The sequence below is a fragment of the Cebidichthys violaceus genome, unplaced genomic scaffold (assembly GCF_023349555.1).
Source record: "Cebidichthys violaceus isolate CVI_PGR_0920_01 unplaced genomic scaffold, fCebVio1.0.p SCAF_23, whole genome shotgun sequence".
Lineage (NCBI taxonomy): Eukaryota > Metazoa > Chordata > Actinopteri > Perciformes > Stichaeidae > Cebidichthys > Cebidichthys violaceus.
The window spans coordinates 885,906-912,342 of NW_027176406.1; the positions used below are offsets into that span (position 1 = coordinate 885,906).

At 45.7% G+C, this 26,437-nt stretch overlaps 1 protein-coding gene across 4 annotated transcripts in view; it reads right to left on the reverse strand.

Annotated features, from left to right (window-relative positions):
- Positions 1 to 1,522: 1,522 nt before the first annotated feature.
- Positions 1,523 to 26,437, reverse strand: part of LOC137878295 (RNA binding protein fox-1 homolog 2-like) — a 42,486-nt gene continuing 17,571 nt past the window's right edge. For 2 of the 4 annotated variants that reach the window (XM_068718554.1, XM_068718556.1), the window contains 11 exons: positions 21,552 to 21,755; positions 20,719 to 20,892; positions 20,192 to 20,245; positions 19,766 to 19,858; positions 10,234 to 10,321; positions 9,701 to 9,757; positions 9,258 to 9,402; positions 8,089 to 8,131; positions 5,763 to 5,869; positions 5,215 to 5,290; positions 1,523 to 5,001 (listed from right to left, as the gene is read on the reverse strand). In XM_068718554.1, coding sequence (XP_068574655.1) covers positions 4,957 to 5,001; positions 5,215 to 5,290; positions 5,763 to 5,869; positions 8,089 to 8,131; positions 9,258 to 9,402; positions 9,701 to 9,757; positions 10,234 to 10,321; positions 19,766 to 19,858; positions 20,192 to 20,245; positions 20,719 to 20,892; positions 21,552 to 21,755 — 1,086 coding nt within the window. In that variant the 3' untranslated portion in view covers positions 1,523 to 4,956. Of the gene's footprint in view, positions 5,002 to 5,214; positions 5,291 to 5,762; positions 5,870 to 8,088; positions 8,132 to 9,257; positions 9,436 to 9,700; positions 9,758 to 10,233; positions 10,322 to 19,765; positions 19,859 to 20,191; positions 20,246 to 20,718; positions 20,893 to 21,551; positions 21,756 to 26,437 lie in introns of all 4 variants that reach the window. The other 2 variants (XM_068718553.1, XM_068718555.1) reach the window with 1 other exon arrangement.

Consider the following 26,437-nt stretch of genomic DNA (forward strand, 5'->3'; position numbering starts at 1 on the left):
CTGGTGGGAAATCCACATCAAATGCTTAGTAGAAGGGAGTCTTCATGACTGTGTGTGTGTGAGTGAGTGTCTGAGATGGTATATAATAGCCCAGAGGTGATAGAGAAGGCGTGAAACTGTCACTCTGAAGGTGCCAAACTGCTGAGCGGGGCAGAGGCCTCTGTGAGCAGGAGAGAGGAGGGATGAAAGGAGGAGAGAGGAGCGAGGAAGGGAGATGAGATGAGATGAGACAACACAGGAGGAGGATGGGACAGGAGACCCGTCAGCGGCGCGGTAGACTCGTGCCATCACTGATTAACGTCTTCATATTCAGAGTTAAGTCACAGTCGCTGGGTTCTGTCAAGTCAAAACAATGGATGTGTTCCGCCTGCATATAAAAAAAGATATACGAGGCGTAAAAGGTGTGGCTCTCTCCAGCAACACGGTGCTCTCTACTCTAATGACACGTGCGGGTGGTCTAAATAAAAGATGCATCTATAAATGATGCGCTTGCCATAAAGCTTTGTGTCTCCCCACTCACAGACTGCACAGATGGCGCACCAAAAGCTCTGAATGAGAGTCAGTGCCATGGCAGCAGGACAGGGAGGCTCCACCACCACTCAGGGAGCAGGGGTGCAGTAGCTCACTTTAACCACCAGGGGGCAGTGTTTAGACGCACCAAGACAAAACCAGTCCGAACTGACTGCTACATTTTCACTGTTTGAAAGAAAAGGCCTGACAATATAACACCATAGAATAACACATGCCTGTGAAATAATTTAAGTAGTAGAGAGAATACAACATGTTTTAAATCCAACGACAGGAATAGCTTCGACTGGAGTCAGCCTGTTATGTGGCCTGTAGTGACTCTGCCACCCACCAAAGTCAAATCCCCACTTCAATTGATACAATCTCCCCCCCCCCCCTTATCATACGGCCTTCAATCTATTCTTCCAATTAGCCCAACTTCAATTACTCAGAGAGCGCATGCCATCAAATTGCCAATTGGCCTCTTGTGCATTAGAGCAATTAGCAGGGATATGAGGTTTCCCGCCACATCCAGCCCATTTACGGCTATTAACTCCAGATGCAATTAAAGATTGTTCCAGATCCTCCATCCCTCCCTCTCCCTTGGCAGCGATGAAAAAGTTGGGAGGTGGCGGAAGAGCTTATCGCGCAGTAGATTTTTTCTTTTGGTCAGTGCAACCCAGCCGAGCGGCGTTAATCGCTGTTACCTCCATCCATCACCTGACTCGCGCTGGCTGGTGAGGAGGAGGAGGAAAAAGAAGTTTGTGCTCAGTGTGAGAAATGAATCTTGGTTTGGCCTCTAATCAAAAGGTTGCAACATGCCGCTCAGCTCCTCTGCCTTAGGGGAGTCTCTCTCCTGATTGGGTAGACTCATCCCAGCCAAACACTGGAGAGAAAACGATGATCGTTACACGTGTGTGGGAGGGAAATGCCAGGATGGTTACCGGAACCAAAACGCGGATAGCTGGGAGCGTCACGCTATGGAGCGGAGGTAATAAGTACTCACAGACCAGTATAAAAACCAAACAGTTTATTTATTATATACATTCAATAATAATGAAGAGAATAAACACAAGGATGGCAAAAAATAAAACATTGTGAGAAAATACATGTCACTTATTGGGGAAAAAAAATAATCACTTGGATAAATGAGCTTTTAAGAGCATGTGACGTTTAACAAAAAAATAATCCACATGCAATTCAAACTCATTCATGAGATCCCTGTACACACACACACACAAAAAATCCCACTGGGTTGACTCGAGCACAGTGCGGAGGGGGGGAAGTCAGGGTCAGCAACTGAGGAGAACCTCTGCTCTATATAGTGTGCGTGCGTGACTGTGTGTAGGTGTGTGTGTGTGCGCGTGTGCTCCAGCAGCCCTCCATAAGAGATTCGCTCCAATTAGACCCCACACGGAGTCACCGCAGCTGCTGCTCGATAACGATTGTCTCGACCGGGCAGCGCGAGGTGGAGACTCCGCTAAACGAACATCTGCACGGACCGGTTCACCGTCCCGCGTGGTAGCAGCTGCTGCCCGTTCACCAGCCTCACGCAGCGCTGCGCGCGTGACTTTCTTCTCTCTCCCCCTATTTTACAGCATTATTATCATTAGCGGGGAGGGGGGGCATGTCGTTAAAGTGGATGTTCCTTAGTTTTATTGTCATTAGAAAAGTAAACCACGGAGGGGGGTCTAGACGGACCAAATTAAACGTCGCACATCCCCGACACGGCTGGTGATCACAGCAGCGGCTACAGAGGCGCAGAGCGGCGATAACCCGGATTGTTGAAGCGGGACCGAAGCGGCTCTTGTGAAGCGACATGGCCGCTTCCCTCTCGCCTCTCCCCGGACTCTCTACCTCTCTCTTCCCCTCGCATCCCATAACATCCGAGTCCTTTCCTCCTCCTGCTATGTTAACAGCCCCCCCCCCCCCCCCATCCTCCTCCTCCTCCTCATCTTCCTCCTCCAGCACTATGATTTGAAATTCATGCACTACAATGAAAAAGGGTTCTCTGGCTGACGCCCTTCCTCTCTCACAAAAGCATGCATAGCAACACTTCTGATAATACTTGTAAGGAATAATAAGACAAAAGAAAGACAAAAAAAGAAGAGGTAATGCGTGTCAGAAATACTCATTGGACCTACTGCACACAGTTTTCACAATCATACAAAAACATTACCCCCCCCCCCTCACTGTCAGTGCCCCCTGGAAAAGGAGAGACAGCAGGGACGTTGTTATCCTGTCAACTCATGATTAATGGCTCAGCTTCTCACCTTCACCATCACAGCCACAACGTCCCTCCACTAACCTCCCACGCTTTTTCATTGTTCCAAAAGGTGGCCGCCGCTGGGCCACAGGGCGCGCTCCACATTGTTGTGGATGTCTCCCCTCATGTACTTTGCCAGTTATTCGGCCCTAATGGCAAACGTAACACAAAATATCCGCTCCAGACTTTTTCTGCATATCCCTCATGACTCCATCTGCTCTGATTTCCCTTGTCTGCAGCAAAAACGCCTCCGCACTCCACAGCATGTTTCGTGCTTTATCTAAAAAGCAAAAAAAAGCCAATAAATGAGTGTGTGAACTGAATTCAATTTAACCGGGTTCTTTTTTTTAAACATTTTCTCTGTGTGTGGGTCAGCATTCCCGAAATTGCTGTTCTCTGTCTTTTGCTTTTTTTGTAGACGTTGCTTCAATGGCTTCAAAATACAGATTAAAAAATATAACAAAATAAAAAAGGCACAGAAAAAAATGTATCAACCACAAAACTAAGAAATGCATCAGGACCCCAAAAGAAAATGTGCTTTCTTCAGAAAATCTTTGGAACCAAAAAAGGCAAATAATATCAATAACAACATAGTGAGAGTATACGGAGATGTGATAAATACAGGACAGAGACGTTAAAACCATCCGGACCGAACAATCCCAGAGAGCATCACGACGGGTTTAAAAATCCAAAAATCATGTGGACATGTGGCGTTAAAAAAACAAAAAAACAAGGAATATAAATATTAAAATGAGAAACTCTCATTACTTCATCACATGACTGCAACCTCTTTGTTTCCGATGCGTTCTAATCTGTTGGGATCTGCTTGTTCTGCTGAGTTTCAAACACGGAGCAGCTCTGAAAGCAGAAATATCTCAATTGGCCAGGAGGGATTCCCATTTGGCTGACTGGCAGATGATTTGTTTCCCTGCGTGGGTGTTCCTGCTTCAGATCTGCTAGATCTAGTTTTTCGATGGGTTCTTCGTCCGTCTGACGAAGTCATTTCGCCGCCGCGGCTGGAATGTCTGGCGGTTAAGGAGACACCAGAGGAAACGGGGCCGAGTCCTTTTTTTTTTTTTTTTTTTTGGAAGAAGCAGATCGAGGATGAGAGGAGGGGGGGGCACTGAGTTCTCATAATGGACAAATGTAGTGTAGATGACTCCGCGTCCCATCGTAGTGTTGCAGTTACAGTAATAAAAGGTAAAGAGAAGTGAACGTCTCTGAAGACAGTGGACAGTTCGTCCACGTTACATATAATGACATTTCTATGCAAATTCTTATCGGTGGCAGCAAAACTAAGCAGACGAAAGATAAACTGAGGTAATGCAGAAAAAAAAGTCACTCCATTTTTTTTCCTTGTCATTTTCCCCCTTTTAGAATTTTTTTTTTCAACATTAGTTGTTTTTTTCTTCTTGTGTTTCCTTTTAAATTCGGCGAAAGTGAAATGTTGGAAAAAATGACCCAAAAAAAGGCATTTCCCCCCCCCCCCATGCAGTGTTTCTGTGGACCAGATCTCTCCCGGTTCCCTCAGGCTGGTATCGGGTATCTTCTGAATGGAGCCGTCCAGAGTTTCATTATTACACCATTAGTACAGGGCTGCCGCTTTACGTCAACGTAGTGTTTAAAAAGATCAGTACCTTCAACAGCGACGCCGTGGCATCATTCTGTGCATACCGACACCAAAGGAAAATGTAGAAAGGAAACCGTGTACTTGGCGTTGAATGTGAGTGTGTATATAGGGCAGTGTATATATTCTAAGTTCAAATGACTTGTAGGAAAGAAAGAAAAGGTGTGCAGGACCACACAGGATCAGCAGTCTCTCTCCTTCCAGGTCCCGTAGTGTTTTAAAAACCGTCCTAAATTGTGTCCCCGTAGTTCAAAGTAGCGGGCTGCAGCTCTCTGGTGTGGGACACGCTCCCTGGCAGTTTAGTCGTTGATTTCCACGTCAGCGACGCACAGAAGAGTACGGAAACAGAGTTTGAGTTGTATGATGTGGCGAATGACCTCCCTCGCCACGAAGAGAAAGACAAAAAAAACAAAAAACACACGAGTCGTCACTATAGTCCGCCTGCAGAGACATGGTGGGGTGGGGGGGTGGGGGGGAGCTGCTGCCGAACAAAGAGCTTGAAAAAATAGGGTTTTTTGGAGCGATGTGTGAAATTCCTCGGTGGCGATTTGCGGTTTTAGTAAGGAGCAAACCTACTGTATCCTGCCCGGTATAAACTGGCCTGAAAGAGACAGAGGGGACAACAGTTACAACTATATGAGATCGTCGGGAATAGAAATCTAGTTCATCTAGAAAATGTGGTCCACACTTGGACTACAAATCCACATTCATTGAGACTGCACACAAAGTCAAATAGTGGATCCAAAGAATAGCCAAAAGTGGGCAGAGCCTCTCAATAACAGAAAGTCATGTGTGTGGGGGGGGGGTCACTCACCATGGCTCCCACTCCGTAGGCAGCAGCGGCCGGAGTTAAAGCGTGGTAGGGATCTGTAGTGTACACCCGGCCATAACTAGCAACACACAAGAAATTACACATTTGTTCAATTATTTTAAAAAACAACTGAAAGGTCCCCTGTAGAGGTGCACATGTGATGATTCAGATGTACTGACTCAGCATTGTTCTCCCCCAAAAAAGGTGGACCCTTTCCAGAACGGCCTCAGTAGTGCGTCGAGATGAATAAATCCTCTCCTGACATACAGGACTACCTTTAAAGTCCTGCCGGCTCTCACTCTGATCTCTTCCATTTGTATCCGTTCATTAGTGCGGCGCCACTGAACATGAATGCTCTCACACATCCAGTGCTTCCATAACCGGTATCGTCTCTCTGTTATCAAAGAGCCGAGGCATTAAGTATTAATCCTGAGGCCTGGGATTCTCTCTTTAGATTATCCTTCAGTTCGGCTAAAAGGAAACCTCTGCTGGTTTCTGACCGTCTGGTGTTGTACAGTGTGGCGTGTTTCTGTGTCCGGGGTTGACCTCACCTGTCGCTGTAGGTCGCGGCTGCGGCGGCTGCTCCGGTTACGGCCGCCGGCTGGGCGTATCGATACGCGGCGGCGGCGGCGGCAGCAGCAGCAGCAGGGTAGCCTCCCTAAAGACACACACACACACACACACACACACACACACACACACACACACACACACACAACAGAACTAATTCATATGGCTGAGAGGAGGAAGACACCCAGGCTAAGGTGTGTCAATGAGTGTCTGTTGGAAGGGGGGGGGGGGGGGGGCATATAGAGATAGAATATACTGACATTTAATTATTTTATGAACAAGTGCTACGAATGTACACATTTTTGTGAGTACCTCTTTTTTTAAAAAATCTATTTTATAGATTCTACACCATGATTACTGTATGTTGTTACTGTTTGTAATATTGTTATGCACAATTCAAAGATACAATTTGAAAATAACATTAAAATACATTCTTTTTTTAAATACTTTTCTTCTAATTTCCTTGTATTCAGTAAAAAAAATAACTAATAACATTTCCTTACATATACTGTATGTAAGCCCAAAATTGTTTATCATATACATATATATAAATAAATGAATGAATTACAGTATGTGTCAGTATATTGCATTTCTGTATGGGGAGAGGCGGGGGTGGTGTTGGATGTGGGACAGCAGAGCTTTATCAGTGAGACAGAGAGAGGAAATTGGACTGTCGAGGTTGAGTTAGATTGTATTATTACCACTAAGGGACACGGGGAGGTAAAACAGTGGAAGACAAAATGTTCACACAGCTGAGGCCGTAGATAGAAAAGCTCATTGTCTCGACAGGAGAGAAGATTCTAGTAACGGTGGCATACGTCAAGAGGACGCCTACAGTCTGAGGACACTAAAGGACTCACAACTTCTAGTGGAGACATTCATGACAAAAACAACTGCATTTGTTAATATTTGTGGGGTTTTTTCACGTGGATTCTGGAGACAGAAAAAAAAAAAGAAAGAGAGGAAGATGGAAAAAAAAGAAAGAAAAAAGAGTCGCACACACACACACACACACACACACACACAAACACACCCACACAAGCCTATGCTGACTATAAAAAGCACCTCCTCGCACTGAGGCCGCATGCATGAGCCAAATTAAACCTAAGGAACAAACAAAAGAAACGCTGCTGCATGTGGACCTGATCAGAGCAGAGCACACAGCAAAGCACAACAGAAAGACCCCGGCATTAAAGGAACCGGGGGATGTTAGGGGGAGAGATGGATCAAGGCCTGCTGGGTGAGTGGAGGGAAAGGGGGACATGGAGCAGTAGTACTGTACAGTATGTCTGCATGCAGCAGCCGATCGCATGCTTCAGCAATCATCCCGGCAGGGATCGGAGTGGTTAATTCAGGAAGAGACCGTGGTCTCCGCTTCAACTTGAAGGACATCTCACATCCCAACATTGACTGGACCCTTTCTGTGAAATGGTAGCATCCAATTTTAAAGGATATGCAAGAAAACCTATAGTTTAGTACGAACCGTCATGGTTGAATCCAATTTTCCTGTTTTTATGTTAGAGTTTCTCCAAAACTAGGTGACCAGACAAAAGAGACCAGGTTCTCTTTTGAACAAACTGGTAGGAAATAAAATACACACTTGATACAATTTAGTAGTTTAGTAAACAAACAAACAAAGCCCTTCCCCACAGTGGAAACGACAGCACATTTCAGTGAGTTAGTAGAAAAGTAAAGAAATAAAATTCAAAGCAGTGGTCACTTTGTTTTTAAACAACTAAAAGACAACATGTTCCAGATCAGATCAGAAGATCAGAGGAGGTAGTAGAACAATGCACACTGTGGGTTTGGTGGTGAGTTGACCCTACCTGAGGCAATCTGGGACTAAGGACTGAGTCCTGAAACACTAGTCTATAGAGAGAACAGAAACAACCGGTGTCAACCTGGATACACACACACACACACACACACACACACACACACACACGCACACGCACACGCACACGCACACACTGTTTTTCAGACACTCGCACACTGTTCCATCCGCCCACAGAGCAGCCTCCATAGTGGTGTTTGACACCCTCCATCCTATCATTACGATTTCACGGCTATTTTTAAATTAACGCAAACCCACTTTGACCCAAGCTGCGTTTGTGTCACAACAACAAAAAAAAAAAACAGCTTTCATCATTCACCTTTATGCAGGCAGCTCTGTGCAGCGCATGACTGGGCGCTCATGCAGAATCACCCCCGCAGGGAAAAAAAAAATTAAAAAAAAGAGAGAGAGAGCAGGAGAAAGTCGTGAGGGGGGAGAGAGAGGGTGTGTTGGTGGGAGGCGAGTTTACTTACATATAAGTCTGCAGCTCCGTAAAACCCATCCTGATACACCACACTGAGAGAAGGAGGAAATGGGAGAGGGGGAAGAGGTGGTGGAGGAGGAGGAGGGCACAGGAGGGGGGGGGTCGGTGGAGTGGAGGGGGTGCAAACGGAGCGGTGCACAGTCCCACAAACCAGAGTGGATGGAGGTCGAAAACAAAAGATGGTACAGGAAGAGAGGGAGAGAGGGGGAGAGAGAGAGAGAGAGAGAGAGAGAGAGAGAGAGAGAGAGAGAGAGAGAGAGAGAGAGAGAGAGAGAGAGAGAGAAGTAGTTATTTCACACCCATGCAGCATGCAGAGGAAATACAAGTTCCATTTGAGCTCATAACTGAAACCAGAAGCATTAGACAACGGGCTCGCGGGGCTCATACGCTGAGCTCACTGAACTGAAATGAGACCATTAAGCGCTGTTGTTCCCCGGCTACCAGAAAACCAGGGCAGTAAAGGAGCCGTGAATGGATCGCTTTATGGCAGTTTTCAGTGGAGCAGATATGGAGAGGGTATCTCCCCCCCCCCCAACCACCACCCTCCCTATTTTATGTTGTTTAGCTTCATTTGATTATCATCACAGTGAGCAGCCGCCAGGCCATTAACCAATCAACTCTGCTTTCATCTGAATATCGTAGCAGTCGCAACCCCATTAGCCAATCATCACAGCACAGCATCGACATGCACAGTGCGCACACTAGGGGGACAAAAAAAATATAAAAAACAGATCACGGTACATTTGAATAATTGGTAGCAAATCTGACGGCTTCTGTGTAACGACTGAGCGTGGTTTGCTGTGTGCCTATGCTAATCTGCTGATGGGGGTATCTGAGAGTTTATTCAAATGAACCTTCAACGGTGCAATCCCATCAGCGTGTCAACTCGCTGCTGAATGCCTTGAGAAGTGACTGACAATGTGCCAGTTGGACCGCTGAAGAGAGTGAAGAGTGAATAATGTGTGAGCATGAGAAGCGTGTTAAGCTGCTCAAATAGGATCCGGAAAAAAATGATTCTGAAAATCGGTATTCATGAGGTGCTCCTGAACAAAACACTTGATCTCGACTTTCTAAAACGCACACCGCGGCTCTGGGACGGCTACGCCGCAGCGCGTGAAGCCAGCGGCTGCGGCTTATAAGCGGCGTATCTGCTCTTACCCAGGGTAGGTGGGGATGGCGGGCTGAGGCACGGCAGCGCGCACCGCGCTGTAGACGGGCCGGCCGCGGCCCCGGAGGTGGGCGCCGCGGAACGCCGCCGCTGTGGTGGCTGCCGCCGCTGCTGAGGGGTATGGGAACCCTGGGACTGAAGGACGAGAAAGGAGAGTCAGCAGGCGATCTAGGGAGGAAAGGTAACGACGCAGGGCGGGACAAAAAGGACAATGTGAATGGAGGAAATCAGGATGAATTAAGGAGGAAAGAGAGAGTTGAAGGGGAACAGTCCCACTGCAGCCTTGAGGGCTTGCTATCGATAAAAAGTGAGGAGAAACGCTAGGCATGTAGTGCATTAATACAACTGAAAGATTGGAGAGTGATTAAAGTGCAAAGTAGGCCGTGGAGACGGGTTATAAAACGTGGGTGAGGGAGATAGAGAGCGGCCTTACCTGCGTAGATCTCAGGTCCGTACATGGCCCCCATCATGGGACTCAATTTCCACCCCGCTGATGGTCACACAAGAGAGGAAGGGATGAATATGGGGCAGATGACGAAGAGCATTCAATCCTACAGTGTTTGCCAGCGGGTCGCCGATGGCAACACTATATTTTAACCCCTCCCACTTTTACTTAGCTATCTATAACACACTATGATGTAGCTGTAAGCAATATGGTGACATTATATATATATATAACATGTCTTCATAGGAGAAGTTGTCATTGCAACAAATACTACACACTACATAGCTGCATGCAACTACATCGTAGTGTGTTATAAACCATTTATTACAAATTTAGTATTCTGCTGAGATGCTTAAAAAAAGAAAGAAGAGGGGGACTGGGGTTAAGCTAACGACACCTCACGCATTTCACATCCGTCTCCCCCAGCGTGTAGCTATGACGCGGTACACGCTTTCAAGTGTGTGTGTGTGTGTGTGTGTGTGTGTGTGTGTGTGTGTGTGTGTGTGTGCGGCGGTCGTTACCGTAAGGCAGCGTGCTGAGAGCCTCTCCGTTAGGGTAGGGGCTGACCATTTTCTTGTTGGTCATCACCCTGGCGGTGGCGTTATTCACCTGGGGGGGGGGGGGACGGAGGAGCAGGCGGTCAGAGACACGGGCACTCGGGACACAAATCAACACAGGACATCAAAGAAGTGCAACAGACTGAAACACAGTGAACTCCATCACAGGGCTGTGTGTGTGTGTGTGTGTGTGTTTGTTTAGTTTAACGTGTCTGTCTCCCTTTTTGTGTACTTCTTGGTGCATCTCTGAGAGTGACAACGCTATTATCTGTGTACAGTTAACGTGAAGGTTATTAGAGGTCAACATGTAGTTTACATCACTCTGTCCTGCACCAATAGTCCGTTACGTAACCTTATTTTTATTGTGGCAATGCTTACTTCAGCTGGTTTAAATGTTGGCGTCACGTGTAAAATGCCGCGCACGCCAACATGTGACCGAATAAACGTCTAAAACGTCACTGGTGTTACACTTTACCGCTGTGATCGAAGAGAACAAACTTAACTCCGGACATGGCTGCTAACTCTTTCAGTGTTCATTATTTGTGTGTAAAAGATGGAGGGGGGGGGGGGGGCTGTTAGGGGGATTTTTAGTCATCATGCAATTAAAAAAGCCAGTCTACTCCGCCCAGTAGAGATGTGGTGACTCATTGTGGACTCATTGTAAAGGGGGATGAGGGCACAGCAAAGGAAAACTGAGCTGTACTTGTTCATGTTCTTTGGCATGCACAGGTGAAAACATTCTGTATGTTTTCTTGGTTGTTTTTTTTAGGTGTGTGTGTGCATGTTCCGCGCACGCCGGCTGACATTTCCGTCTAATGCTCAGGCTTTCAATCCAAGATGGCTGATAATCTTCTCTGAGCTTCAAAAGGCTCTCACACACACACACACACTCACACACACTCCGGTCCCTTGATCTATCCCCATCTTCCTTTGATGGGTCTTAAGAGAAGGAGATTGTAGCTCTCCATAATAACGCGCGCTGCTCCCCAGCGCGACGCTGGAGCTCTACGTCCGGCTGTGTGGCGAGCCTGAAGATTAATGACCTTCTGGCTAAATGAGGGGAGAGACAAAGAAGAGGAGAGAGCGGCCGAGGAATGAGAGCGCTACACGCCGCACTCTCCATTTAGGAGACCATTAAAGCCTCTCTCTCCCGGTGAGTCACGCTCTGGTTCTGCGGAGCTTCACCTCATTTTTCCCCTCATCGCAAATGGCAAAGTCGCCGGCAAACGATTCAATTAGCCTGAGCTGTCGGACGCGGGTGTCTGAGTGGAAACATTTTGAAATGTAAAAGTTAATGAATCACTTTTTTTTTTTCCTTTCCGTCACGGTGACATTTTATCCAGACCTTTTCACGAGAAGTTTTATGTTGACTAGTTAACCCTAATGAAGAGTTAAGCCTATGTTGATGGTGTGTCTGCGTGTGCACAGCGTGTTTGTGTCATGTGCAATCATTGAAACTGGGTGACAGGAACACATGCAAATCAACAGAATATGAAGGCAAATCTCAAAGTGTTAATAATTTTGAAATAAACATTCAGTCTTTCTCGTCCCTCTTTTGCCCTCCCAGTCCGGCCTGAACAATAAAACCAGGACAAAATGAAGTCACATTTCCATATGAAACCAAACTTGTGGGGTTTACATACCTAAAAATAAATATAACAAAATAAATAAATACAAGGGAGAGAAGAGGGGGGTGCAAAAAACATTTGTTTGACAAAATTAATAAGTCATATAACACAGAGATTACACGCAGCCAAATATGGGCGCAACACATGACCAAGAGTGAGTAACAAACCAAAAAAAGAAAAAAAAGAATTCAGCCAATCAGCAAGCGTCGGATGCAGCATAGAGACCAATCAAAACAATCGCAGCACTCCCACATCGAACACGTACGAGACAAAGATGGGACAGAAACGTTAAAGAGGAAGGGATGCAGGTGAGAAGGAAAGAGACGGAGCCAGTCCATGTACACAAGAATAAATAAACAGGAGAACATAAAGATGGAGTGAAGAGAAAGAGGAGGAAAGAAAAAAAACGTTTACATGAGCAACACAAAAAGATAACCAATAACAATTATCTGTTTGAAAACAAAACATAAATCCCAAGGTGCATCATTCAAATAAAGCAATTAGATTTGGTGACCATTCTCCTGAAAATCTCATTATATGTGGTGGGGTTGAGAAACAGAGCACCAAAGGATGGAGGGAACAGAGAGAGAGAGAGAGAGAGAGAGAGAGAGAGAGAGAAAGAGAGAGAGAAAGAGAGAGAGGGGGGAGAGAGAGAGAGAGAAAGAGAGTGAGCAGTCCTCATTCCCAAAAAAGGAGAGAAAATCAAATAAACATGAGACACTATGCCAGGCATTAGAACTGTGTGTCACAAACTAAGACCAGTACACTACGACTACGACTACTACTACTAGTACACAGACAATCCACTACAAGAAAACCAAACCAAAAAGAGAAAAACAACATGGCAGCATAAGAGACCCAAAACACAGTAAGGTAAACCCCATATCGGTTTTGAAATGCATATGGTCGACACAACACTTGATTTGATAAGGGACAACATCTGAAGCAGCATGGTTTCTAAACTGACTTTTTATTTTGAAAAGAAAAATAAATCCAGCTTCATTTTTTAATGGTACCGCAAAAGACTTTTAAAAGTCTAGGTTGTACATTTGGAAAGTTGTCCAGGCGGTCGAGACGAGAGCGCCGCGGCTTCCTCTAAAGTGGAACAGCCCCTGCTTCAATAATTACAGTGTGGTAATTCCACCGCAGAGGAAAGTTCATTCAATATTTTGTGAACATGAGCTGCTCTGTCAAAGTCTCAAACATCGTGACGTCATCTCCAGTGACACGACGAGTGTTTGGAGTCGCTATCGACGCACCGTTTCTGAATATTACAGAGAGCCCGTAACACCGCACCTTTTAAACCATTGATGTGACATGAATGAAAGTTTAACTAGATAATGCGACTTGATGGAAGATGTCTCACTCTGTTGGACTTCTTGGGAGGACAAAGACACTCAGTCCACTAGTTGTTGTACAGCGGTGTTACAGAGAAGCTTCTCTCGCCGCCATAAATAACTATTTGGCCGAGCAGACACCGTCCTGCAGAGAGCACACAAACCTTCAGCAGTGACAGCTGATGTTTGAAAGCGACAGTATTAGTATTATTATCAATTAGTAGTCGATTTATTTAATCAAATATCATCCTCTGGGAATAATCCACAGTGTTTTATCCTTGGAGTTCTCTCCAAACTCGTACTGCGGCTGCAGAAAAGGCAGCTTTTTGACGCTCTGAAATCAAAGCAAAAATGGAGGCACCAAAGCAGTTTGATGAGCGCTGTGAGCACCGGGTTTAGCACTCAGCTTTTGGGATTTGGGAGAGAGTTATTTACTAATATTTTGGACTTTCTGAAGACAATAGGACTAACGTATGAATATTGTAAATGGACGTAGCTTCCCTTTATCTGTCTGCGATACGGTGTGGCAGATGCTGGCTAGCCACACGCTCAACATTAACATGAACTCAAAGCCTGGAGAAACGCCCTCGCTGAACCTGCGATGTCTTAACTCACATTTCTCAAAATGCACATCGAGTCCAACTGGCTAATATTTGACAAATGCTAAAAGCAGGCAGATCAATAAAATTATTATAGCATTATTTGCTCTGCGTCCAGTCAGAGCAACCGAGGAGCAAAGCTTCGTATCATTTCTGTTGATTTTCTTTCTTTCTTTTTTTTAATCGTTGATCAAGAAAATTAATTGTTCATACACTGAGTCCAAATGGAGAATTAATTAGATGGATTGAGGATAGCCGTGTCATTGCATGGAGGAGGGTGATTACATTCGGTCATTCCCGGTGAGGTGTTAATGACATGGTGGGGGACGGGCATGTGGAGGAAACATTACTGCTAGAATACCCACTCTGTTGAAGGATGCTCTGTGTGTGTGTGTGTGTGTGTGTGTGTGTGTGTGTGTGTGTGTGTGTGTGTCTCTCTGTCTGTGTGTGTGTGTCTGTCTGTGTGTGTGCCTGTGATACTGTGTTGTGTGCTGGAACGTTACATAACAGCAGTAGCTTTGCAGGGCGGGGCCTGTGACATTAACATCAGCAGATAGACTAACATTGTACTGTACATACTACTGTATTGAATGCCCATTTCAGCGTGGGTGGGTGGGGAGGGAGGGGGGGGGGGATCAGTTCAGTGATAGATGTTTGAACACAACTTACCGTTGCCGTAGAAACAGCGAGTGGTTACCGTGGAGACTGACAACAACACACAGAAGTCGTCAGGGAAACAGAAAAAATATAATAAATAAAGGAACAAATAATCCCAGTAACAAAAGAAACCTAAATGCCCCCCCCCCTCCCCATCTTCCTCCTCCTCCTCCTCCTTCTTCTTGACCCATGTGAAATAAAAAGCTGATAGCAGCAGTGTGACAGCTCAGAACAGAGGATGAGAGGAAGAAGAGAGAGGAAGAAAAAGGGAGAGAGGGATGCTAGCTCAGAGCATCCTTACAGCGGTCAGGCCAAAAGAAGAACGTCGCCGTACCCACTAAGAACGAGCCTTGTGCAGCGAGGGGCTGAGATGCAGCGAATTGGAACACTTCCCGAGATACAAATGAACAGCACCCTCCTTCATAAGAGCAGAAACAGTTTAAAAAGGTTTAACGCTGTCTGGCTCTGTCACAGTCAAAAGGACAAGTGGACAAGTATTTTAGCCGTGACTCATTCCTGTGTGGGACGGTTAGGCCACAAGAGAAGAGCGCACGCCTTTGGAAAGTTGGTCGTGGGTAGAGCGGCTGTAATTTCTAGTTGTCACCACAAAAAACAACACACTGAGGGTTGTTTGATAGTCAAACAATAAAAAAAAAAAAAATAAAGACGGAGAAAATTGGTAAAACAAAACAGATGAAGGCAGACAGAGATGACGGCAAAACAAAGAAGGTTAAAAGTGAGGGAAAACGGCTACAGATTGCTTTCAAATTAAACACAAAGGGGGACAGAAAGACATACTTGACTGGCAACAAGAGAATGAAGTGATCAGGGAGAGAAAGAGAGAGAAAGAGAGAGAGAGGAGCCGACACAAAGAGGGTTGGAAAGGGCAAAGTGCAAAACTCTCTTTCCCCTTTTCTTCAACCTTTGTTTTTCTTCTACATTTTCACTCACGTACAAAGCAAACACACATGGATACTCACACATCTCATTCGTTAAATCGTTTCAAACCATGCAGTAACAGAAAGCTCCGATAACAAAACGGCACCGGTCAAATCCAAAGCCGGGGGGGGGGGGGCATTTATAAAACTGGGACACAAGGAGCTCTCGCCTTGGCCCATCCAACGACTCACAATCTCACTAAATCAAAACTAAGGAAGTGATGCTACTGAATACAATCATCCGACAGGTTCAGAGTGTTTATGGTTTATGTGAGCTGAAGGCCAGCTGTGCCCCGTCGAGGACAGTGTGTGTGTGTGTGTGTGTGTGTGTGTGTGTGTGTGTGTGTGTGTGTGTGTGTGGTGAGAATGTGTCAGGCATGCAGAACCACAGGCACAACTTCTTCTCATCCTTTTCATGGCTCTCATCCATGCACTGATGATGACACTCTTTACTCTGTAGCAGCCCCCCCCCCCCTTTGCATGCAGAGCTGCACCACGTGTGAGACACACACACACACACACACACACACACACACACACACACACACACACACACACACACACCTCAGCTTTTCTGCTCTGTCTGACTAAAACTCTGCGCTGCGGAGGAGCAGTCATTTCCTGTAACACTCAAAGCCACGCAGATCAACCACAAACACGCAACCTCAGAGCAGGAGTTAGTGAACGGAGTCTGTGGGGTTTACACGGTCTCTCCTCAGTGGCTGCGTGCGAAACTGTGTGCAACCACCGATGTGTACGAACTGCTGTGCTTTTGATCTTGCCACAGCCCTCCAACACTTTACACTACAATCTACAGAAGGTCGGCGCAGAACAAGGTAAATCTTTTGTACAATGCCGACTGTTTGATGCCGACTAAAAAACTTTTTTTTGGCAATTAAATAACTCTTTATTATGTCTCTCATTCCAAGATAAAATGAAACGATTATGGTTAGAATTCTAATAGCCAGTAGGGATGTCACGACGACCGATACTTTCTCATACGATCCTCAAATTCGTACCGTACTATTTTGTACCGGTTACGTAGATACCGGGGATCAGGGCTCAAGACTAACCCCAGTGTCCCGGGGAAAACAGAAAATGTCCCTTTTAATGCTACATGCCGGTGGGCTGCCCAGTCCTGCTTGGCTAAATAATGGCGCTAACAGCTAATGCATGGAGGTTGCATTGAATGACAGTAAAAATCAGCATTGGGCAAAGATTCATTATAATGATATCATGATTTACTCAAATGTAATCTTGTAAAGTGTTTTTGGCGAGAAACTTAAGATGGATCATCAGGGATTAATAATAAACTACAAAAACAGAACGCTAACGATAATAAAGGAATGTGTGTTTACGTCCCCAGGATTTATTGTTTTGGTTACCGTGGTGTCAAATTGGGTAACGAGAAGAATGAATTTCCCTGGTTTCGGTGTGAACTACTACGCTTATGCAACGTGAACTTGAGGATTTCCTGATCGAGGTTTTGCGGTCGTGCAAATGAGACCACGCAGCGACCCAAATGCACTTTCTACACAGCCAGTCACTGCAGCACAAGAATGAAATATGTGACTACGCATGTGACTGAATGCTTTGGAGAGACTCTCTTTGATTTAGGGTGTCCTACAGTCAAAGTAACAGCCGTCGATGACTGCCACAATATCACTACCCTAGGCAGAGAGATGCTGTGAGACGTTGTGTTAGAGCACAATCACAGAGACAGCCACTGTCCAACCTAAATATAGGCCTATAGGACTGTATATGTATATCTATCTATCTATCTATCTATCTATCTATCTATCTATCTATCTATGTATGTATAGAATGAATGGTGATGAGATGGGATCACAGAGAAGCAGGAAGAGACAAAGTGAATCGTAGTTGGGCCACTTACATGGATACATTGGAAGCACACAGGGAACTGACTTCTTCAAAGCGCAGAGTTTTATTCCAGACAAAGAGAAATACAGTACAACTTTAAGCACAACAGTTCTCTTTCCGGTTCCTACAGGCTACAACACATGCACGCTAATGGGGCAGCTAAGCTATGAGAAGAACTACTAACCGACTCCCATTGACATGCACAAAGAATACCAAACGTCAGCACTCCAGTTAAGTTCAGCAAACCTTTTTTTTTTTTTTAAATCATTCAATCAAAACTTACTCTGAAAAACTAAGAACTCAAATAATCAGCCTTTTTTTCTCAGTGAGAAAGCGAGACTAGGACGCACCCAGGTGCAACGGATTTCATGCCAACCGAACAAGTGAACAGTCCCATCACCAAAACGAGTTCAACAAACGGCCGCAGAGAATAAACATGCAAGGAAAAAAAACAAACACATCCAGCTGTCTGCAGTACTGCCTCAGCTCCTCATCTCTACATTAAAATACCAACCATGCAGCCTACGTCAACCCAACTCATGCCGGTGGATAGCAGTGACACACAGTCACACACAGTAACAGTGAAGTATTCATGTGGAACCGCTGTATACAGTAGGCCAATATTTCAGAGTTCATGAATCATTGTGCAGATTGCCGTCGTTATTATTCTGCCATATTCATCTCTTAAAAAAAGAAGAAGAAGATAATTCAACAAACTCTGAAAATATACGACCACTCGAAGCCAGAGTAACATCTGCAGGAAAGGAGAGCTGCCAGATGGCGTTGTCTCTGAAAAGAAAAAGTCTGGCCCTTTCTGCTCAGGTTGAAAAGAATGTGTAAACACGTATCCACGACTTGTCCTGTGCCAGCCTTTTGTCTCCTCGAGCCCATGCACCACAGACAGACAGACAGACAGACAGACAGACAGACAGACAGACAGACAGACAGACAGACAGACACTCTATGGACTCCTGTAGCCGGCCCACCATGCAGCCTGATGCATGACTCGCTACAGCCCGACACCACTACCGGAGCACGACAGAGTACATGCAGAGTGACACCCAAAAACAGAGACCGACTGCTCGCTGATTAATACGGCTGACTGGTATCATGCAAAATGTGTGTGTGTGTGTGTGTGTGTGTGTGTGTGTGTGTGTGTGGGGGGGGGGGGGGGAGGGAGAGAGAAACAGAGTATCAGGTTACGGCGATGCCAGTGACAACGCAGGCTGTTGACTGAACACAAGGGGAGAGACTGATGCAGGGTGAACCGGCTCCATCAGTATCCGCTCAGCTTGCTGATTGACTGAAGGTGGAGGTGGCGGAGGGAGTGTGTTGTACCGGTGGATGCAGGTGGCAGTCTTTCATTCTCGACCACACTGCGGCACAACTGAGAGTACAGAACTATAAAGGGGGTCCCAGCCAGCCTCATCCATCATGCAGGAACTGACTCTCGCGCGCACACACACACACACACACACACACACACACACACACACACACACACACACACACACACACACACACACACACACACACACACACACACACACACACACACACACACACACACACACACACACACACCACAGGAAATCACCACAGTAAGCTCATGCAGAAAAACGTGGTTCAAAGATCCAATATGAACAACTGGCTGATTGACACCCCAAATTAAAAGAAAAACGGTTTCCAAAAACTCACATGCTAAAAAAACAACAACATGTATAATTAAATCAACATAAATAACCTGAAAAGAAATAAACTTAACATACATCAGAACTCAAGTGCACAGATCTTTGTAAGAACCCCGGAGAGTGAACATGCATCAGTGTGGCTGTGATTTTTTTTCCCAGCATGCTGCTGTTGTACCGGGAGGCCAGACGCTTGTCACAACCACTTAGCCACAGCGCCGGCAGAGGGGAACACAGAAGGATTTCTACACTAGGGAAGAAAATAAGAGCATCTGACAACAATCTGCCATGCATCATCCTTTTCACTGCGTTCCTCTCGTGCCCTCCGGTGCCAACTACACAAACATCATTCCAATGTTGCGGAAAAAGTTGTAACATCCGTGTGGCTACGAGTTGCGAATCAGTCGAGGGAGGTTGAGGGGGAGGGGGTTTTTTAAAAAAGGTGAAGAGGCAACAGCTTAATGTGAAAAAAGAATATGCTGCAGAGGAAAAGTACCCAGCATGCCTTATGTAGTGTTCTTGCCCCCCCCCCCCGATCATTCCCACCACACAAACAAGTCTTTTGAAATTTCAAAATGAACATATTGCAGAGACGACCAGGGAGTGGGATACCAGTGGGCTGCATCAGAGCATATCACTACAGGGAGGATGGGAGCTAGCAGTCAGTGATCAAGCAGAATTATGAGTACAAAGAGAAGACAGAAGAGAAGACGGGAGAAAGAGAAAGAGAGAGAGAGAGAGAGAGAGAGAGGGGGGGGGGGGAATTACCTCAATCTTACGACCTTCCACCAATGTGCCGTGGAGCTTTTCCCTGGCTTTCTCTGCGTCTGCGCTGGTCTCAAATGTCACAAAGCCGAAACCCTGTGGTACACGGCAGAGGTTAAAGAGGTTGGCGGTGAGAGAGTGAGTGAGTGAGTGAGTGAGTGAGTGAGTGAGTGAGTGAGTGAGTGAGTGAGTGAAGGGCACATCATGAGGGATCGTGGAGCATCTGTGCATCCTTAGACCTCGGGGTGCACTCTGACATTGTTTAAGAGATAATTGGAGTTTCGCAACACAGATTCCCCACGTGGCGCGCTGATACCGCGTCACAAAGTGTCGCATTCGCAGAGAAAAAAAAAAAAGAAGCATGCAATGTGGGAATTACTGTCACTAAAGGAAGAATTGTGGCGAATCAGGCGTCGCCTGCGCACTTACCTTTGAGCCCCTCTCGTTGAAAATGATCTCTACATCCAGAATCTTCCCATATTGCTGCAAAGAAATTTGAGGGAGGAAATTAGCAAACATATAAAAGCAAAGAAAGCAGTCCCTGGATCCTCACATATCAGTCTTTTAGGATACTGCTAAATCAGAAGCTTCTCACATGGTGTTACAACAGCGTAGCACTAGGTGTCGCTATTACACAAAAGACGACTTCCCATTAGTTTTCAATGTGCTACCTTCTATCCTTTTGCCTTGAACTCTGCTCTTTGCCCATATTCCTCTCACTTCGTCCCTCATTTTAAAAACACACATGTCAGTTAATTGCCCCTTTAAGCACAAAGAGAACACCCATGAGTTTCTTTCCTTTGTGGTAGTTTTGACTATTTTGTCCTTTCTCTTAACCACACCCCTCATGGGCCGGCACCGCCGTGGTGGACCCGTGGTGTCTAGACTGATTTATTGAACCCCATTAAAAAAAGAAAAAAGAAAAAAAGAGGCCCACGACATTCCCAGCTTCTTACCCCAAACATCTGCCTGAGGTCAGGGTCCCGGAAGCGGAAGGGGATGTTTGAGACGTGGAGGCGTTTGGGGGTCCCTTTGTCATCCGAGGGGTCTTCCACAGAGCCTCCGCCTCCCGTGCCACCTGTGCCGCATTGTACACCCGCCTCACCCTGGGGCACCTCGTCTGTCTTTCCCTGTGGGAGGGGGGGGGGGGGGGGGAGGAAAGAATAAGGGTGAGGAAGGAGCAATAGGGGGAGTTAAAAGGCGCTAAAATGGCTTATGATGATTATTTTAAAGCTCTACTGCATGAAATAAACATTATGATCTCAACTGCATCTGAAAGGATACATGGTTACTGGCCAGCAGTGTGTTGCTTTGAGCTGAATGCTAATGTCAAACTTGCTAATATGCTCACAATGACAATGCTAACATGTTTCTGTTTAGCAGGTATAATTTTTGACCATGTTCCCCGTCTTTGTTTAGCTCGTTAACATGCTAACAACGACTAATTAGCCCTAAACACAAAGTCCAGCTGGGGCTGATGGGAAGGTTTTGTAGGTTTGGTCATGAACAGTATTGGACAACATTTTGTCTTTAAAATAAATAAATGGCAATCCATCCAGTCTGGACGATAGTGGTAGAGCTACATGTCCATCTATAAACCAGGCTTTATGTCTGCAATTGTATTTAATAAAAATGAATATAATAAATCATGCAGTTACTTTTCATATTCAAGAAATCAAAAAAATCAAGTATGAGGGAAAAACAGACAACAAACTTGAACAAAAAAACGCCTCAACATCCCACACGTGTGGTGCGCTAACGATACAAACGTCTTAAAGGCCGTGCTTACGATGTTGCTGTTGGTGGTGGGGGTGGTGGTGGAGGTGGCTCCATTAGCACCGGCCCCAACGTCTGCTGCGCCCCCAGCACCAAACATGGCCCCGGGGCCAAACTCTGTCCCTGGCAGCCCGTTTTGAGGAGGGGGTGGAGGGGGGAACGCTGAAAAGGGTGGGGCCACCAATCCCTCCTGTCCTCCTGTCGAATCCTGAGAGCCCTGTGGGAGCGGGGGGGAGGGAGGGAGGGAGAAGAGGAGAGGAGAGAAGGAGACAACTTAACATATGTACACTGTAAGCAGTGCTTTATCGCGTCCTGGTGAAGGCAGAATGACGGGGTTAAAATCCTGCTTATTAAATTTCACTCTCTCCCTCCCTCCCTCCCTCCCTCTCCACTCAGTCCCTCCCCCCACTCCCTCCCTGCTACCCTCTCCCCCTCCCCCTCCCCCTCCCTCTACCTCCATATCTCTGACAGGCATGAGTTTTCAGTCAGCCGACCATGAAATATTTACAGCAAACACATCTATTATTAAGAGAGAGAAAACTCGATACACGGTTTGAGATACAGAGATGCTTATGGGATGGATGGAGATAAGCTAGTACAGCGCCACGCTAACCGTGACGTGTTTACAGCCACTGTTGCATTGTGCGAACATTTGCTCCTGGATTTTTTGGGGGGGATTTTCTTTTAGAGGCCATCTATAATTCAGATGAACTGTGTATCAGCGGGGACTTCAGCCTCAGGATCTTTCTCTCTGCACCGTTACAACTCTATCAGCAGCAGGATCATCCACAGAGTCTTTATGGATGCTGCTGCTCAACACACACACAAACACACCTTTATCTTGTGTGTGTGTGTGTGTGTGTGTGTGTGTGTGTGTGTGTGTGTGTGTGTGTGTGTGTGTGTGTGTGTGTGTGTGTGTGGTGACTCTGCAATGCTGCTTTGCTTCAATCCTTTCACACAATCAAGGCCATCTTGGAGTGAGTTTCACAAAACACAGTGGAGGGACAGCGAGTTACAGAATGAGCTGTAAAATAAATAAAGCTTTAAAAAAGAGAGTGGGTTTGGCGTCCAGACCGCACCAGGCCAGGCAGCACAACACTCGGCATTCAAACACCATCAACCGCTGGTCGGCTCCCTGCCGTGGGCTGGATCTGGGCCGGGCGACGCCTAAAGATGCTCGGTCTCCAGACAGCCTTTTTAATTAGACGGAGTGACCATAAGATGCCGCAAAGCGAACGAGCTCCCTCCCCGCGCTCTAATCCTGTAGCCTGACTGCTCACTGTTCTTCTGCAGTGTGTCTACCGCATTATTGGCCGTAAACAGACAGCCGAGGCATAAAAAAAAAAAAAAAAAAAAAAGGGCCCATCTGCAAGACAGACAGCTTCTGGGGTCCAGCCCAATGGATGGAAAAATCTGGGAAAGTGACTATCGGTGCGGTGAGGCTGAATGCGTGTTAGGGGGAGGAGCGCCCCAAAGCCGATTGTGTTCCCCATCTGCTACACTATCTAGTGATAAAAGAGGAAAATTCATTGGTTAGGCCTCGGCCTAGGAATGATCAAAGGCTTAAGTGTACTTGTTTGGGCATGTGAGCTCATAAACATGCAGTAGCCTGTGTTCAGCCTCTGAAGGGTGTGTCCTACGGGCATATCCAGGCCCGGGGCTGAGTCACACACACCCAAAATGCTCGGCAGTGGGAAAGAAGAGGGAGTACAAGAATTAAAAAAAAAAAAAAAAAATAGGGTGACAACAGAACAAGAATGTTAAAGCTTCTGATTTTAAATAATCGTGTATGAACAGGAGTGCTTGTTAAGCATGAGCCTCACAGCATGAGAGAGAGATAGAGTCGAGGAGAGCCGGTCCCTTGGGGCCAATCTGTGATTTGGGGCCGTGTAAATGTAATTGACTTGACTCGTCAGTGACTGGGTCTCCCTGAAATGACATATTTCATTAACAGAGATGCCAAAACTTAAACATGGCTCATCATTTGTTTATTCTATCTCATGGTTCCCTGAAACAACTGGACCAGATGTCACAACACGATGTTCCCACTAGAGACGCACCGATCGATTGGCTGCTGATCCAAACCGGCAATCAGTCTCTTATTTCAGATCTGTTTGCCACGTTTACACACGTGTTCCGCCGCATGATGTTTGATTTTTTTTTTTTTTTTTAGGTTTTCACAGCGATGTAGAAGAGATATAAGAGAGGGACTTATGACCTGTTTCACTCCTTAACACTATCTCTTAGTATTTCTAATTATGTAGCCTTTTATAAGCAGCTAACAACTATTTTTTTTTTTATCAATAAAATTAAAAATTAAAAAAATTGAATAATGTCCTAATTTTGTGAATGGTTTGTATTTAGCGTTTATAGATGACTAAAACAAAGTAAATGGAGAACATTTAGAATTTTTGACAGTTTACACTGACTTCAAAGTCAATTATAGTTCTTAGACAGAAAGTCTGAATCACCAGGTTCTTTAAAAAAAGAAAAAGAAAATTGCAATCACAGCATCTCTAGCTCCCACATGATCGGTCATGTGAAGAAGCATTTTAAGTAGATATCATTTTGAGGCTCCTGCTGTGAAAGTTTAAAGAACTGTGCTCGTGACCGTGAGCTCTTTTCATCAGAAGGTTAGTTTGAGCTAACAAAGCGTAAACAATCACAAACTGGATTAATGGATGAACTCATAAACAGGGAGACGAATGGAAGCTGTCAGTGGATTAAGAGCTGAGAACAGCACCTCCTTAAGTCCACACAGGCATTCCTGACCCGCCGACTGAGAAGCAGTACTGCCCTACATGGCAGCATCATATAGTCAAAAGGAGGGGGGGGGGATAATGGAAAAAGGAACAGGGGCTGGGGCTTAACGGGGAGGGGGAAGGGGATTATGGGAAATAATGACATGCTCTATTAAGAGTTATATCTGGTCCGAAACTTTCCAGAGTGAATTTTTTGACATAATGAGATAAGATGCAGAATTGGGCGCCTCTGTGATACGTTTAAACAAGCCGGCTCCGTATGGAAACGACAAGAGACGCGATCGGTAAACAGAGGAGGTCGAGTATCGACTGAAACGTTTCCGATATTACTAAATAACGAGGACCATCTGGAGAAGGAGCTACCCATCCATACGGTTCCACTCTCCCCTCGTGCGCGCGCGCGCGCACACACACGCGCACACACACACGCACACACACACACACACACACACACACACACACACACACACACACACACACACACACACACACACACACACACACACACACACACACACACACACACAGCAGTTGTGTTACCTGAGACACCATATGTTTTTCCATACACGGAGAGGATGAGGAGGAGGGGGGGGATGTTTCACTGCAAACCTTTTCAAGCGTGCGTTTATGTGTGTCTGCTGACTTTAACCCTCTAACCGCCCGAGTGAAGCGCACAGCAGCCGCAGGGGCGCTGGATGAACCGCTGAGTGGCGATGCTACTGAAACTCATCAATCATGCGAACAGTTTGTGTGTTGGATCTCTGTAGCGCCTGTAAAGACGCCTCGCTGCAGACAGAAATACTCTTTTTACGGCTTCGTCTCCCTCTGCAATCCGGCTCTTTTCTTCTCCTGTGGTCGGAGAACTAAGTATGCCTGCCCCCCCCCCCCCCCCCCTCATGCTCGCCTGCCACGCTTGATGAAAGCCAGAGGGAGAATTTCTTTTTCTCTTTTTCCCTTTTAAAAACCATCGATACCCGCCCCTGAAGTCACTTAAAGCTGTAAAGCTTCTACTGCACCGAGACGTCCGTCAAGGCGTAAGCCGCAGCCCATCTCCTTATACGGTGGCCTCTGTTGCAGAAGCTCCCGTCTCTCCTTCCTGACTGTGGGCCAATCAGATTACAGAAAAGCTGTTCCTGGGAAATGCATCAATACTCCGGAAGGCTCGGCACCAGAGAACACATGGGTGGTTATTTGGCATGACTAAGGACCTGACGAAAAATGTCATGTCGCTCTCAATATGCGGTTGTCGATAATAAAACACAAGGGAATCTAAAATGCTTTAAGTCCAACTGTAAACTACAGGCAAACGCGACGCTGTCTGTCAGTGTCAGCAGCTCTGTGGCTGCGCTGGGATCTGTGACAAACAGCTCGCTTGTTTTTGACAGTTCATCATCATCAGCATCATCATCATTATCATAATCACACTGACGGCCCTTTCTCCAACACTCTGATTCACCTTGGGCAAAGCAAGAGGATCTAAAAATACTTCCTATGCACAACTCTTCTTTTTGTTCTTTTTCTGACACACCAGACCGAAACATATGCAGAGATGGAATCATTAGAAATAAACAGATAACAGGTTGTGTATTTAGTGGCAGCAGGACTAGCTTGTGTACAGACTAACAATAGAACAGCGCCTCTCGCAAGGCGGTCATCACTTGCTGCCTTTACCAGACAGCTGCTTTTGTGTCCCAAAACTGCCAATATTGTGCAAAAAGACGAATAAAGCCTTATTAAAGGTTATTAAAGCTGCACTGATTAGTCGATGAATCGACTGAGATGAAACCCGTCTGCAACTATTGTGTTACTCAAACCAAAATAATCCAGTTTTTCTTTGCCATAAATGATAGTAAAGCGAATATCTTTGGGGTTTGAACTGTTGGTCTGACAGAACAAGATATTTGAAGAAGTTCACTAATTGGGAAATTATAACATTTATATATTACTGTTATATTACAGGGGGGAAAAACGATTGAAAAAATAATCAGCAGATTAATCAATGAAAATAATTGTAAATTGTAGTTGTTATAGATGACGACAACCAAAGCAGACTAAATAATAATAATAAATAAATAACAAAAAAAGGTTAATTTCAGTAAAAATGAATACAATTTACAAAATAAACAACAATAACCAA